Genomic DNA, 12,702 nt, shown 5'->3' with positions numbered 1-12,702 from the left:
GTGGGAGGGCTCTCCCAGGAAGCCAGGCCAGCTCATGCCTGAGTTCCCCAACCCTGTTGCTGTCAAGCTGTGGTGCCACATCAGGCTCCGTTCTGCCTACAGCCTCAGCTAGTGGGCAGAGTCTGGGTCAGAAGGTGCCCAGAGGGTGACAGAGGAAAGGGGATTCCAGCCTCTTCTCAGCTTCTCCCAAAATAGACACGTTCCAGCAGACAGGGGAACAGCTTCCCAAGAGGTTTGGGTGAGTAACAAAGTTGTGAGATTCAAGCACTGATACACATTGTATGAATGCACAAATGGAGAAGCTACCTATGGGCCAACACATTCCCCAGCACCTCAGACTGTCTGTCCAAATGGGCACAAGAGGTGGGGGGTTGGAGAGGCCCTGGATGACCTGAGGCAGCCTCCTGCCAACCCCACCCCTCATCAGATAAGGTAATGGGAGGACATTCAGCCTGCTTCAGCTGACACTGCCAGGGGTGGATGCTGTCACTCTCTCCTGTGCCCATTTCATCCTTTGTGAATCACTTATCAAGTGAGAGGAGCCAAGAGCAAGGGAACCCAGGGTAGAGGGCAGAAAGGTGGGCTGGAGGCCCTGTCAACCAGGGGCTGAGGAGGAAAAGGGCCTGGGAGGATTTTCTAGCCAAGGAACCAGCAAATGTCTACAGATATATCAGTTAAGCCGTGAAGAGCTCTCCCCAAAGTGCCCTGAAGAATCTTCCTGTCCCTCTTCCTGGTGTCTATGGAAGGGTCTGATACAGCTCCCTCAAATGGCCCTGCAGCCAGGATCTGTCTCCTGGGTGTGCAGGACAAGGAGACTCCCTGCTGTCTCTCAGCACAGACACTTGCCCTAAACAGCTCTGCCTCCCTTTAAAAATCGACTTTTGCTGTCATCCAAGATTTTCTCTGAACTCTTCTCGGAGAAAAGCTTAATTTTGTTTCTAGTCTTACTTCTTAGGAAGAGAAATGGGGACACTTTTCCCTATCAGAGGGCACTGACCAACAGATACATTCAAGGCAAGGCCTCCTAAGTAAAGGGCATTTTAATTTAGGGAGAAATATAAAATGTCCTCATCGTTCACTTAAAAAATTCAGAGCATGGAACATGACACTATTAAAAATAGAACACTGAAGTCTGCTAATAATTCAGCTTTATATTTCAGCAAGTGTGGGCTGAGACAAAGGGGGAAGAAAGAAACTAGAAAGAGGGGGAAAGAGAGAGGTTCAAGAAAGAAAGATACGTAGGTCCACACAGAGACAGACGCCGATTATTAGGTACATCAGACAGAGAGAGAGGAATAAAGACAAACGCTCACTTAAAGGAAAAGAAGAGAGAGGGAGGTGAGATACACAGCGTCCACAGGCTCCTCGGTGCTTCATTGCCATGGCCTCCTGGTATACTGCAGCTAACTGACCTGAGGCCTGTTGCATTTCTGCCCTCTCTGCCATCGTCCTTTGCAACTTTCATGTCTTTTCCAAGATGTAGGAACCACAACCATGTAAGGGGTCCATGACTTTACCCACAAAAAGAGGAAAAAGAAGGAGGAAGCCACAGCCAAGACGTTCCTCCCCCACAGAACAGAGCCCCTCAGCCCCAGCCCCGGCCGGCCACGCACCCGCTTCTGGGTACAGCGCAGGATGAGGAAGGTCTCGATGCTGTGCTCCTTGAGGTAGGCATTGCGCTCGCCCCCGCAGCCTGGCTCCACCTCGTAGTCTCCGTTCAGGTAGTTGAGTGTGGCCTTGGTGATATGGATGCGTCTACAGGTGGGGCAGGCATCGGGGGCAGAAGAGGCACAGTCAGACCGCGTGACACCAAACCGCAGCCCTGGAGTCGGCACTAGCCAAAGCCCAGGGCCCAAGCTCTGGCTCAAGTGCTAACCCCAGCCTGGTTCTGTGTCCCACCCATGGCGTCAAGATGGCTCTGGCAGCCCGCCCCCCCCAACCTGAGCCCACCACGGCAGCCACACCACCTCACACCTAACATCTGACAAGGAGCGGCCGCCAGCCTGCCCAGAAAAACGCAGTCGCCAGCTTTCCAGACTCTGTGAGCCTCTCCCTCCTGTGCAGAAGCCAGCAATGGCTCCTCTGACTACAGGACAGAATCCAAGTCCTGCACCTGGCACTCATGCCTTCTTAACACAGGCGCTGTTTCTCCTAGTTGTCCCTAAAAGGCCATCTGCTCTCCTTCCATTCCTTGGAATTGCTGTGTCTTCCATACCTGTGCCTTTCCTCACGTGTTCCCCCTGCCTATCAGGCTCCCCCACCTTCCTCGCCCACCCCAGTCCTGCCTCCTTCATGTCCTGGCTGCCCTGAAAATTGCACGTAGCTCCTCCCTCCTCTGGGGCACTACTTTACCTGGCACATCTCACGCACCACCACATTCTGTGTTAAGTATCTGCCGGGCCAGGGCTGGGGGAAGACAGGGGCGACGCTCCCCATGACTCACCCAAGGTGCTCTGTGAGTGGTTTGTCAAGTAGAGGAATTTCTACTTAAACTCTGCTTACCCAGCCCCTGAGGGGCCTGCTGCCCATGCTGCCCACCACACCCCACCTCTTCAGGATGGTGGGAGGCCAAGCCGACCCATGCCAACCGTGGTTCTCACTTACCCTGCCTTGCCTCCAGCCTCCATGTGGTTGGCCAGAGTGACGTCGTTAGACCAGACGTCGAACTGCCACTTCCTGAGACCAAGGACACCGCAGTGTACTCGCCCGCTGTGAATTCCCACACGCATGTTCACGTTCACCCCTGTCACCTCCCGGACCAACCTGGGGACGGAGCAGGGGTAAGGCTGGGAGAGGATGGGGGCCAGGCACACAGGGTGGGGGTGAGGCTGCAAGTGTAGGGAAGCAAAGGTGCAGGGGTCAAAGAGGCATCTCTCTCCAGCCCAACCCAGAGTCTGAGAATGTTCTGCCTATGGGCAGGGCAGCAGGTGTGTGGTCCAGCGCTCAGGCACAGTTGAGCTGGGTGCCGGGCTGTTTCCTGACTCGGCCACAAGGTGGCGGGGCGCATCACAGAAAAATTCGGGCCCGCCACCTCCCCTCTGGCCATAGCTACCCTGTCAATTAAGTTGTGATCAGAAAAGTATAAACACACTTTAGTGCCAACCTGAACTAAACAGGGGAGTTACAGCCACTCCAAACCCTATTCATACAATGCTCTTGTGGGTAGGACAGAAACGGCTTTTGAACGATCTGTTAATTGGATTTATCCACGTTGTTGCTTCCTCAGTGTCAGAACAGTGATGAAGAAAGGTGGTTAAAGGGGTTTCTAGGGAGGACACATGCCCTGCTTAGGGTAGAAGGGGGGCTGGGCAGGTGCAGGAATCTGGGGGTGCTCTATGCCCAGAGGACACCTCAGCCCCTACCACATGCACCACGTATCCAGATCTGAGGATCCCCAGTAGATGGGGTGGGCCTTCCAAGCAGTGGGAGGCAGAGTGGGAAGGAAGCTACTTTACCACGTACGTGTCTGGGGCTGCCTGGGGTCTACGGGAGAAGGTACAAGTACAGGTGCCGGGGGCGGGCGGGTGGCATACACAGTTTGCACTTTTTAGAAACCTGAACTCTCTCTGACACCCTGGCCACAGACCTACTCTGCCATCTGTGGGACTCGGGACCATCAGGCAGACGCCCTGTCAGTGAGAGGCTGACTCCCACTGCACAGAAGGTTCAGGCCATCATCATGTCTGCTGTTCTGAGTCAACCTGGTAAGTGCCCTTACTGTTCCTTGCATCCATGGTTCCGGTGAACCCTTGCTTAGGTGGATGGTGTCCCACTCTACTCTTTTAGCTTGGCTCCAGAGCCACCTCCTTCACCAAAACTCTCTCGGTCCTTCAATGGCCTCAAATACCCACTCTTGGGCCCTTCTCCAATCATTTACCTCTTACCTTGCAGTGTCCTCATTACATGCCTTGCATCAGAGCACCAGGATCCCAGGCCTCCCCCACTCAATACTGTGGTTCTGGGAAAGACTGCCCAGCCCAGGCATACAGGGGACTTGGTGAATGCTGCCCAACATTCAGTGGACCTGAGCTAAACCAGGTCAGACCCAGACACCCTCCTGGCCACCACTCTGTTCTCTGTCCTTGTCGTATGTGTCATTTCCTTTGGTCTGTCCAGGCTTATCTCTAAAGTCCGAAGTTTCAAGACTTGGATGCAAAGTCTGACCTGCTCTCTGGCTGACACGTAAGCTTGGATCGTCCATGTCTTTCAGTGACTCCTTCCATGGCCAGTGGTGACCAAGAATTGGCTAAACAGCCTTTTCACTATTGCTCACAGCAAAGACGGATGCTCTCCAAATGGGAATATCAGGAGGAGAATCCTCTCATCACCCTGGGGGCCTGTTTAACCATCCTGAGTCCACCTCTTCCTATCTGGGGAAGTGCAGGTCTATGCCTGGCTAGGTGTTTGTAGAAGACACCAGCTCTGGAAGGCAAGGCCCTCACATAGCATAGGACCAGGTCACAGCTGCCAGCCTGTCCTCTCTGTCACCAGCAAAGCCCTCCTTTCCTGGGCCCGTCCTCTGGGCAGAGCTGCCCAGGCTGCTGTGGGGAAAGGAGCCCTGGGGAAGGCAACATGTCTGGAAGTGCAAGTCAGCCCTGCAGCTTGGCCGCAGTGGGAGGCCTGGGGAGAGCGCTTCACCCCACTGTTTCCCTGCCTGTGCAGGCCCACCACACAGTCAAGGGCTCAGTCAGCCACTCTGGCTGTGGAAAGTCCCCTGAGGTGGACAGTCCCCGGGGGTGGGCACTTACGAGATAGCCTCGATCATGTCCATGCCCATCTCCACACAGCAGTGGGCATGGTCAGCCCTGGCTTCAGGCAGCCCCGAGACGCAGTAATAGCAATCCCCCAGGATTTTAATACGTAAACAGTGATTCTCCTGGAAAGCAAATTAATTTCAAAAATTAAAAATAGTAGGAAAGAGAAGTGGGAGGGAAAAAAATGGGAGGCAAACAGATTCACCCCATGCCTGGAATAACTTGCCTTTTAGGGAAGTGAGCATGGACCCTGTGCCAGAAGTCCGCATGGTCCCAGGACAGGCTTATCAGGAGATGTGGGGGAGGGAGGCACAGTGGGCACAGAGGGACAGGCTGGGAAGCCCTCAGAGAGACATCCAGCCTCCCAAAGCTCGGGAGCTCACTCTTAATGAGCTTCTGGTGAGGCCCGAGAAGAATCGAGCAGGTCCATCGGATAGAGCTCTGCAGGACGGGCAGCCTGTCAGCCCACAGAAGGCCCAAGCCTACCTGTGAGGATCTCCAGATCCATTCCACGCCCCAGGAGTCACACTGACTTGTGGCCCAATAGTCTATCAGTGCTTTTCTGATTCTTCTCTTTTACAAAAAGACTAAAGCAGGCAGAAATGAGCTTTAATCAGAGCTCACCTGACACTCAGCCTATTTGAAATTTCTATCAAAACAGTTTTGCTAAACCAGCAAACACATGCTTGACGAGAGATAGACAGAGCTGAAGTACCTGTCTACTACCACTGCTGAGTGTCAGGTGCTATAGGGCCACCCTGAAGGCCCCAGCAATGCGTAATGGGCCTGAGACAGAATGTCATTAATCATTGATTACGAGCTGTCCGAATCTGTTTCCCAAAAGTAGTTAAGATGCTGGGCCTCAAGGGTCTATGTGGCCTGAGCTCATCTGAGGCCCCTCAGTGCCCAAATGCCAAGTATGCTCCATTCACCCCCCTTGAGTGACAAGAGGGCATCCATGAGTGTTTAAGCCCAACATTTCAAGGCCCTCAGAGGCCCTGGCACCAGCCCTGATGTCCCTAGTCTCTTGTCAACAACCTGGCCTGCCATCCTATATGAGTAAAGGGGAATGTGTCCACATGTCAGTGGAAATGGCCTAGAGCTGGGGAAGGGTAACAGAAGTGTAAATAGGGCCTAATGAATGAACATGTTGTTCACCCCTCCCTGCTATGGAGTGTGCAAATGTTGAACAGTCTTCTTTCTGGAAGCCTTTGGGGACTGGCACGTGGCTGCCTACAGGCCAGTTGGAAATTCAGGCTCATTCTCCTTTCACTGTAGCCCACCTCATCAGGAAAGGGGCTCCATGGCACCTAATTTGCCCCAAACAAACTCTGCTAGGAGTTTGGGCAAATGACCTGCAGATCACATCACCCCCTTACACTGATGGAGGCATGAAAGGCTTCCCTACACTGCCCTGTGGCCAGTGACGCTGCTGAAGGAATTTCCAACTGAGTGTCATCAAGGCCACTGCAGGGTGTGAGGACACATAGTCACCAGCCTGAGTGGCCCCTCTGCCTGTCACCAGCTCTCAATAGTGGGCTCTACCCAGTAGGGCTCTTCCTGGCACATACCCATCCCTAGGGCTCAGGGGAGCCTCAACCACAGCACCCTCCCTCAACAGCCCGGGTCAGGCCACCCCCAACCCAGGTGGTGGGCAACTCACCGCAGCCAGCTTGTCGAAGCGGGCGAAGAGCTCATTGAGGGTCATGACCAGTTCCTGGGCAGTGCACTGGGACGCCAGGCTGGTGAAGCCCTCGATGTCAGCAAACAGGATGCTGCAGAGACAGGCAGAGGGGAAGACTGTGCTAGAGGCTGAATGTTTGTGTCCCCAAATTCATGTTAAAAAAATTTTTTTTTACTTTTTTGCCACTTGTTTGTTTATTGTATAAATTTAAGCTATACAACAGGATACTATAATCATATGTTAAATCTTAATGTCTGGTGTGATGAGATGAGGAGGTGGAACCTTTGAGAGGTGCTGGGTCACAAGCGTGGTGTCCCTGGGGAAGGGATTAGTGACCTCACACATGGGACCCAAGAGAGCTCTCTAGTCTTCTCTCTATCATGTGAGGATGCAACGAGAAGCCGACAGTGTGCTGTCTGGAGGCTGGCCCTCACCGCAACCAGCCACGCTGGCACCCTGGTCTGGACTTCTACTCTCCAGAACTCTGAGAAGTGAAGTTCTGTTGTTTATCAGCCACCCAGTCTGTGTCATTCTGGTAAAGCAGCCTGGAGGTTCAGACAGATCCTGTGAGGGTGGAAAGGCAGTGTTCAGCCAGGGCCCACCCTGCGGCTCCACATGCCTGAGGACGCCTGCCAGCCAGCGGCAGTCTGGGGGGCTCCAAATGCCACTGGGCATGGGACAAAGAGGCCCCAACACTGGAGCTGGCCTCTCCCTGCTGCTGCCTCCTCTTGCTACCTGCAGTGCACCCCAACCCCTGCTAGAGGAAAAGCAGGGCAGGGGCACGGGCCTGAGGGGTACACCTCGTGAGGGTGTGAGACAGGGGCCAGGCCTGACTCTGTCACCTCTCAGGCCTGCCTGTCTGACCCCTCAAGATAGCTGGGCCCATCCTGAGCTTGAGGCCTCTTGTACCTCTGCTCTGGAATATACTTCAGGCCACAATGGTAGCCGTACAAAGCCATACAGAAGGGACTCCAACCCCAAACAGACCCAAGTCCTCTGTCCCAAGGGTGTCCTCTAGAAGGGACAGACTTTTGAGACCCTGGGAGGGGGAAGAGGAAGGTCCAGCCTGTGAACATCTCTGGAAGCCCAAATGCGTCCCTCCGGTCCTTCCAGGCACCAGCTGGTTATAGTCTTTTATTCTTTTCCACGGCTTGCATTCCTTAAGCTGAAGATGTTTTCCTTTTCCTTAAAAATGAACGACTGGGGGAAAATCCTCATGGCCAGAATACACACAGGCCTTTACAGTTTTTTTCTTAAAAAGGACACAAAAACTTGGTAACTCTCAGGTACTGGTAGCCAGGCATTGAGCTGGAAGCTTCCAACATGTCATCTCACTGAGTCTTCCAAAAAGCCCTGCAGCGAGGGGCTGGAGTCCTCATTTCACACGTGTGGGGGCTGAGTCTCAGAGAAGAGGCAGGAGACAGTAGCAGGGTGCGACTCGGCCTCCAGGGTCTGTGCTCTTACCACCATACCTTGGGACTTCTGAGGTTCTTGAACTGACAGTTTCGTTTTTAAAATTAGGAATGTAGAACTAAACATACTCCGTCATTTTATTTCAAAATGTGTGCTGGCTTATTAAGCCTGTCTTCTTAAATTGAATATTGACAAATGACAACGCTATAGTTTATGGGGTACAAAATGATGCCATGTCATATATATGGAACGTTTGCATCCAGCTGATTAACATGTTTGTCACCTCGAATACTTATCACCGATCCCTCCAGGATAGCCAAAACACCGTACCCTTTGGCTAAGCATGTCTTTTCACTGTAGGGCTTCCACATCTGAGGCCTGCCTGACCCTGGCGAGACTGTGTCCCCAGGGCTAGCCAGTTCCTAGAATGCAAACAACTTGAGTGTGCCTTTCAGGAACAAACTCCCCGATCCAGAGCCACTGTGGACCAATAATCCCCTCCCTGATTATCCCAGGGACAGTTAACAGGCAACTGAGACAGCTCCGGACACCCTGCAGTACAAGGAAATTCTTCAAACCGGCCAAGCACCAACCTCCTTGCCCTGCCTCCCATGTTCCTTCCCATGGAAACCTCGGCAAAGGCTCTTGCCCACGTTTCCCCTTCACCCCTGTCTCCTGACTGACCCTGGTGCCTCCCTGTGTGGCGTGTCCCCTCCTCTTCAGAACTGTAACAATCTGCTCAGTGCTGACTATCTCCTGATCTGTTGGCCTCACCACGCCTGAATTGTAATACAACCTACACTTATATTTTATAACAGTCAGACACCGAGTTCACATGTGGATGAACTCATTCGCACCTCACAACCGCCCCGGGAGGTCAGACTCCTCCTTCCAGGGGTGAAAAAACTGAGGAACAGAAAAGTTGAGTCACCTGCCAAGGCCATGCAGGCAACCTGCTCTAGGGTTGAACCAATAAATATGTTGCTGTCTGTTGGCCCCACAGACAAAATGAAGGCATGATTCAATGCCCTGGCATCATAGGAGGGGCAGAAGGAGGTGGGAGGGCAGGTGTGAGCTGCTGTCAGCAGGTGTGTGCTGGGCTGCTGTGGCCTCTGGGCGGGTACAGGACTCCCTGAGAGGCAACTCTCAGCAGCTGCTCCCCTGCTCACATATGGTGACATGGAGATGTCTCGGGGACTCAGCCAGGCTACCCCACCTCCCAGGAAATGCACAGGGGGGCAGCCCCCAGGCCCTGTGCTGTTTCCCCACATCCTGGCTCCTCCCGCCACTCAGAGCACAGCCCAGATTAGGAAAGGAAACTACAGGAGGAAGATCATAGAGGGGGACAAATGGGGACACAGGGATGAGAGATAAAGCAAATAGCAGAGAGGAGAGACACTGTCCTATCAAAGCACAGGACTTAGGACATTAGAAATCTGCTCCAGAAGGGTGTCACTGGGTGGGGGTCAGAAGATGAAAGGGAGTGTGGATTCTCCATAAGCTTTTGAAGCTGGGGGTCTGGCGTGTCAGACAGGCCTCCCCCCTCCAGGTATGCAGGCGTCTGCATGCTGCAGTGAGAGAGCCTGCAGGCACCACCCTGACCTCCCTGCCCCTCAGGTGTCCCTCACTCCACTCAGGGAGGAGGAATGTGGGTAAAAGCACCCATTACACAGTTGTCCTGGAAATCCTTCTTGATCTCTCAGGAAATCAAAGCCAAGAAAAGCTGGGATTAAGATCAGCTGCACACAGGTTAAGGAACACGTTCAGCAAGTGTCCCCTTGTGAAACTGACCAGCAGCATTACTAGCAGCTGGCCTATCCCTGGCCTGAGGTGATGCAGCAAAAACCTGGCTTTGGGGGCTGGTGAGACCCCAGGGTTGGAAGGAAAACATGTCCTAACCCAGCAGAGGCAGGAGTGCTACTGACAGGGTAGCCACCGTGCCAAGCAGAGCAGGCAGGAGGTGGGAGGGGCTGCTCAGACACACAAGGCAGGTGCATGTGCACACGAGGGCCTCGCTGAGCTCTGACCCCCTCAGGCAGGCCAAGCCTGTGGTCATCGTCCTCCTCCACAAATGAGCTTGCTGGACCTTTCTCCCACCAGGTCACCAGCCAGCCAGGAGGAAGTCACAAGCAGCAAGGCCTGTGAAGTCTCTGAGGTCCCAACTCTGCAGCCCCCGCAGACTTCACCGAAGGTTTATGGAAACTCTGCCACCTCCACATCCCCCCACCTCCTGTCACAGGCAAAGTCACATTTCTCTGCCACTTTGGAGGAGGATTCTGCTTAATGACTGTCACTCCTGAGGCTCCTCTGTTTTATGAGATTTACCCAACAGCAGACTGTCTGTTCTGCTGGCCAAGATTTTCTGCTCTGCTCCTTAGTAATGCTGAAGGCCATTTCCCAACACAGCGCTGGGCCCAAGCACGCAGGAAGGCACTAATTCATCGATTAGCTCCCACTAGAGAGCTCTTGGCAAGAGGATCAGGTCCTGGTGCCGGGCACTCAGAAGCTAGGGGAGGGCCACACTGTCTGTGTGCACCTCCCTAACAGCCTGCCGTGCACCACAGTCACCTGCACCCATTCTGGGGGCCAGAGCAGGAAGCACTGTGTCCCAGTGACCATGACAGGCCCTTCAGCCCTCCAGAGTAGACTGGGCACAGCTGTACTCACAGCATTTTTGGTAAAGTGCATTTCCTTACCCTTATGCAGGTCACTGCCCACAGGCCCGTGACTTTATGAAGGTGTCAGTGTCTGGCCCTGCTCCTGTGCAGAGAGCCACATCCTGCAGCATCTCTGGACACCCAGGCACTGAGTTCTCCTTGTGATCTGGGCAGGTCAGCAGTGCTGATAACCAGCTCCTCTGACCTCCCACAGTCATGTCCATAACTGTGCCAGAGCTCACAGATAGGGGCAGGAAGGGAGTTTGGCAATGTCTCAGCCCAGCTCCCAGGATGTCAGGATCTGAAGGTGCTAGGGAACAGGGCCTGCAGGGCAGGAAGTACCCGGGACACCCCAGAGGGCTGGGGAGGCTGACATGGGGAGGCCTCTAGATTGGCCAGAAGTCTCTTTTTGACAAGAGGATTGCCCCCTGCAATGTGGCCCCTCCGTTTGCTCCACATCGCTTAACCTGGAAGGAAAACACGTGTTTGTGTCATGTGTTTGTGCCCCCGTGAGGTAGAGGAGGAACAAGGGGTTGTTCATGCCCATCAGGTGAATTCACACACCCAGGAGTAGTCTTACTAACCCTGGGCTGACTGCAGATGCCAGAGGGCCGTTTTCCAAGTGGTGGTAGAAAGATCAGAGACAGACATGGGAAATGGCAGCAGCCAGGAGCCATCTGAGGCCACAGGCTGGGAAAGGAAAAGTGGGAAAGGCCAGGTGGGCATTCTAAACACCCCGGAAGCCTGCACACAGACGAGCCACGGGAGAGTCTGTCCCGGGACAGCTGCGCATGTCCACTCTCGCAAGGATAGGAGATGTCCAGGGACCAGCCTGACTGTCCGGGCAGGGTCCAGAGGGCCTGAGGTCAAGGCAAGTCTTGAAGTCCACTCTGCTAGCCTCGGGGCCTCCTGCAGGGGGCCTCCCACCGCCCCCCACCCCCATGCCCTTTCTTGTTTCTGCCCACCTGCATCCTACCTTACCAGCCATATGATGGAACCAGCATCTGCAGACTGTTTACAGAGTCTGGAAAACTGGGGGAAATGCTTCCTAAAGGAGAAGCACACAAAATGAGGAAGGAACCCACCAAGTCCTAGCAGGAGTCAGTGAATTCTGGGTGGCTAGACTATGAGTGCCTTCACTTTCTCCTTTATGCTGCTCTTATTTTCCCATTTTTCTACAAAGACCATATATCCTTTGAATAATAAACATGTTTACTTTAAAAAGTCAAAAACAAATCATGTTCTTCTTTTAAGACCTGATTCTAACCCTTCTTCTGTCTTCCTGGCTTTTCTTTGACTCACCCCAGCCGAGAATAATCCTTCTTATGTCTGGATTTTTTGTTAATTAGAATCAGAATCCAAATCACAGATGCCGGTTGTCTCAAACACAAGCTGGACATGTTCAATGGGTCAGTGCCTCTTTGCTCCATACCCTCTCCTTTCCTATCTCGCCAAGGACCCCTGTTTGGATCCAGAGAGCTAAAATACTAAATCCTTGTTGGCTGTGGGCTCCATTCCTCAAAAAAACCCCTGTTCTGTGTCCCAGGAAACTCAGGTCTTTTGTTAAGACCCGACTCAAGCGAGGAAGTGGAGAAACAGGAGCCCTTGTACGCTGTTAGTAGGACAATCAAATGGTGCAGCCACTGTGGAAACAGGAGAGGGGTTCCTCAGAAAGCTAAAAATACAATCCCCATGATCCAACAGTCTCATTCTGAGCACAGGCACAAAAGAATTGAAAGCAGAGGTATGAACAGATATTTGCACAATCACATTCATAGCAGCATTATTCACAACGGCCAAGAGGTAGACGCAACCTGTGCCCACTGACAGGTGCGCAAACAAAACGTGGCACAGACGTCCAATGGGACAGTACCCAGCCTTAAAAAGGAAACTGAACCTGAAATATGCAATGATGGGTGAAATAAGCCAGTCAAAAAAAAAGCACAAATACTGCATGATTCTACATCAGAGAGACCCAGAGTAGTTAACATACTGACACAGGAAGTAGGATGATGGTTTCCAGGGCGTGGGGGACATTATGGAGAAGGAGAGCTAGAGTTAAACGGGCACAGAGTTTCAGTTTGGGAAGATAAAAAAGGGCCTGGAGACCGATAGTGGTGATGGCTGCACAACAATGTGAATATACTTAGTGCCCCTGAACTGTACACTTCAAATGGTTAAGATGGTGAATTTT

General features: G+C 53.1%; 1 protein-coding gene across 1 annotated transcript in view; it reads right to left on the bottom strand.

Moving 5' to 3' along the window:
* ADCY5 (adenylate cyclase 5) overlaps positions 1–12,702 on the bottom strand; it is a 154,170-nt gene that overhangs the window by 39,498 nt on the left and 101,970 nt on the right. The window contains 4 exon segments of the mRNA XM_023516289.1: positions 1,614–1,755; positions 2,605–2,763; positions 4,749–4,876; positions 6,418–6,529. Coding sequence (XP_023372057.1) covers positions 1,614–1,755; positions 2,605–2,763; positions 4,749–4,876; positions 6,418–6,529 — 541 coding nt within the window.

Source organism: Otolemur garnettii, unplaced genomic scaffold, assembly GCF_000181295.1.
Source record: "Otolemur garnettii isolate 467f Iridium unplaced genomic scaffold, OtoGar3 scaffold00089, whole genome shotgun sequence".
In the NCBI taxonomy this organism is placed as follows: domain Eukaryota; kingdom Metazoa; phylum Chordata; class Mammalia; order Primates; family Galagidae; genus Otolemur; species Otolemur garnettii.
The sequence above is the reverse complement of the archived record's forward strand: the minus strand, read 5'-3'. Positions and strand labels throughout refer to the sequence as shown.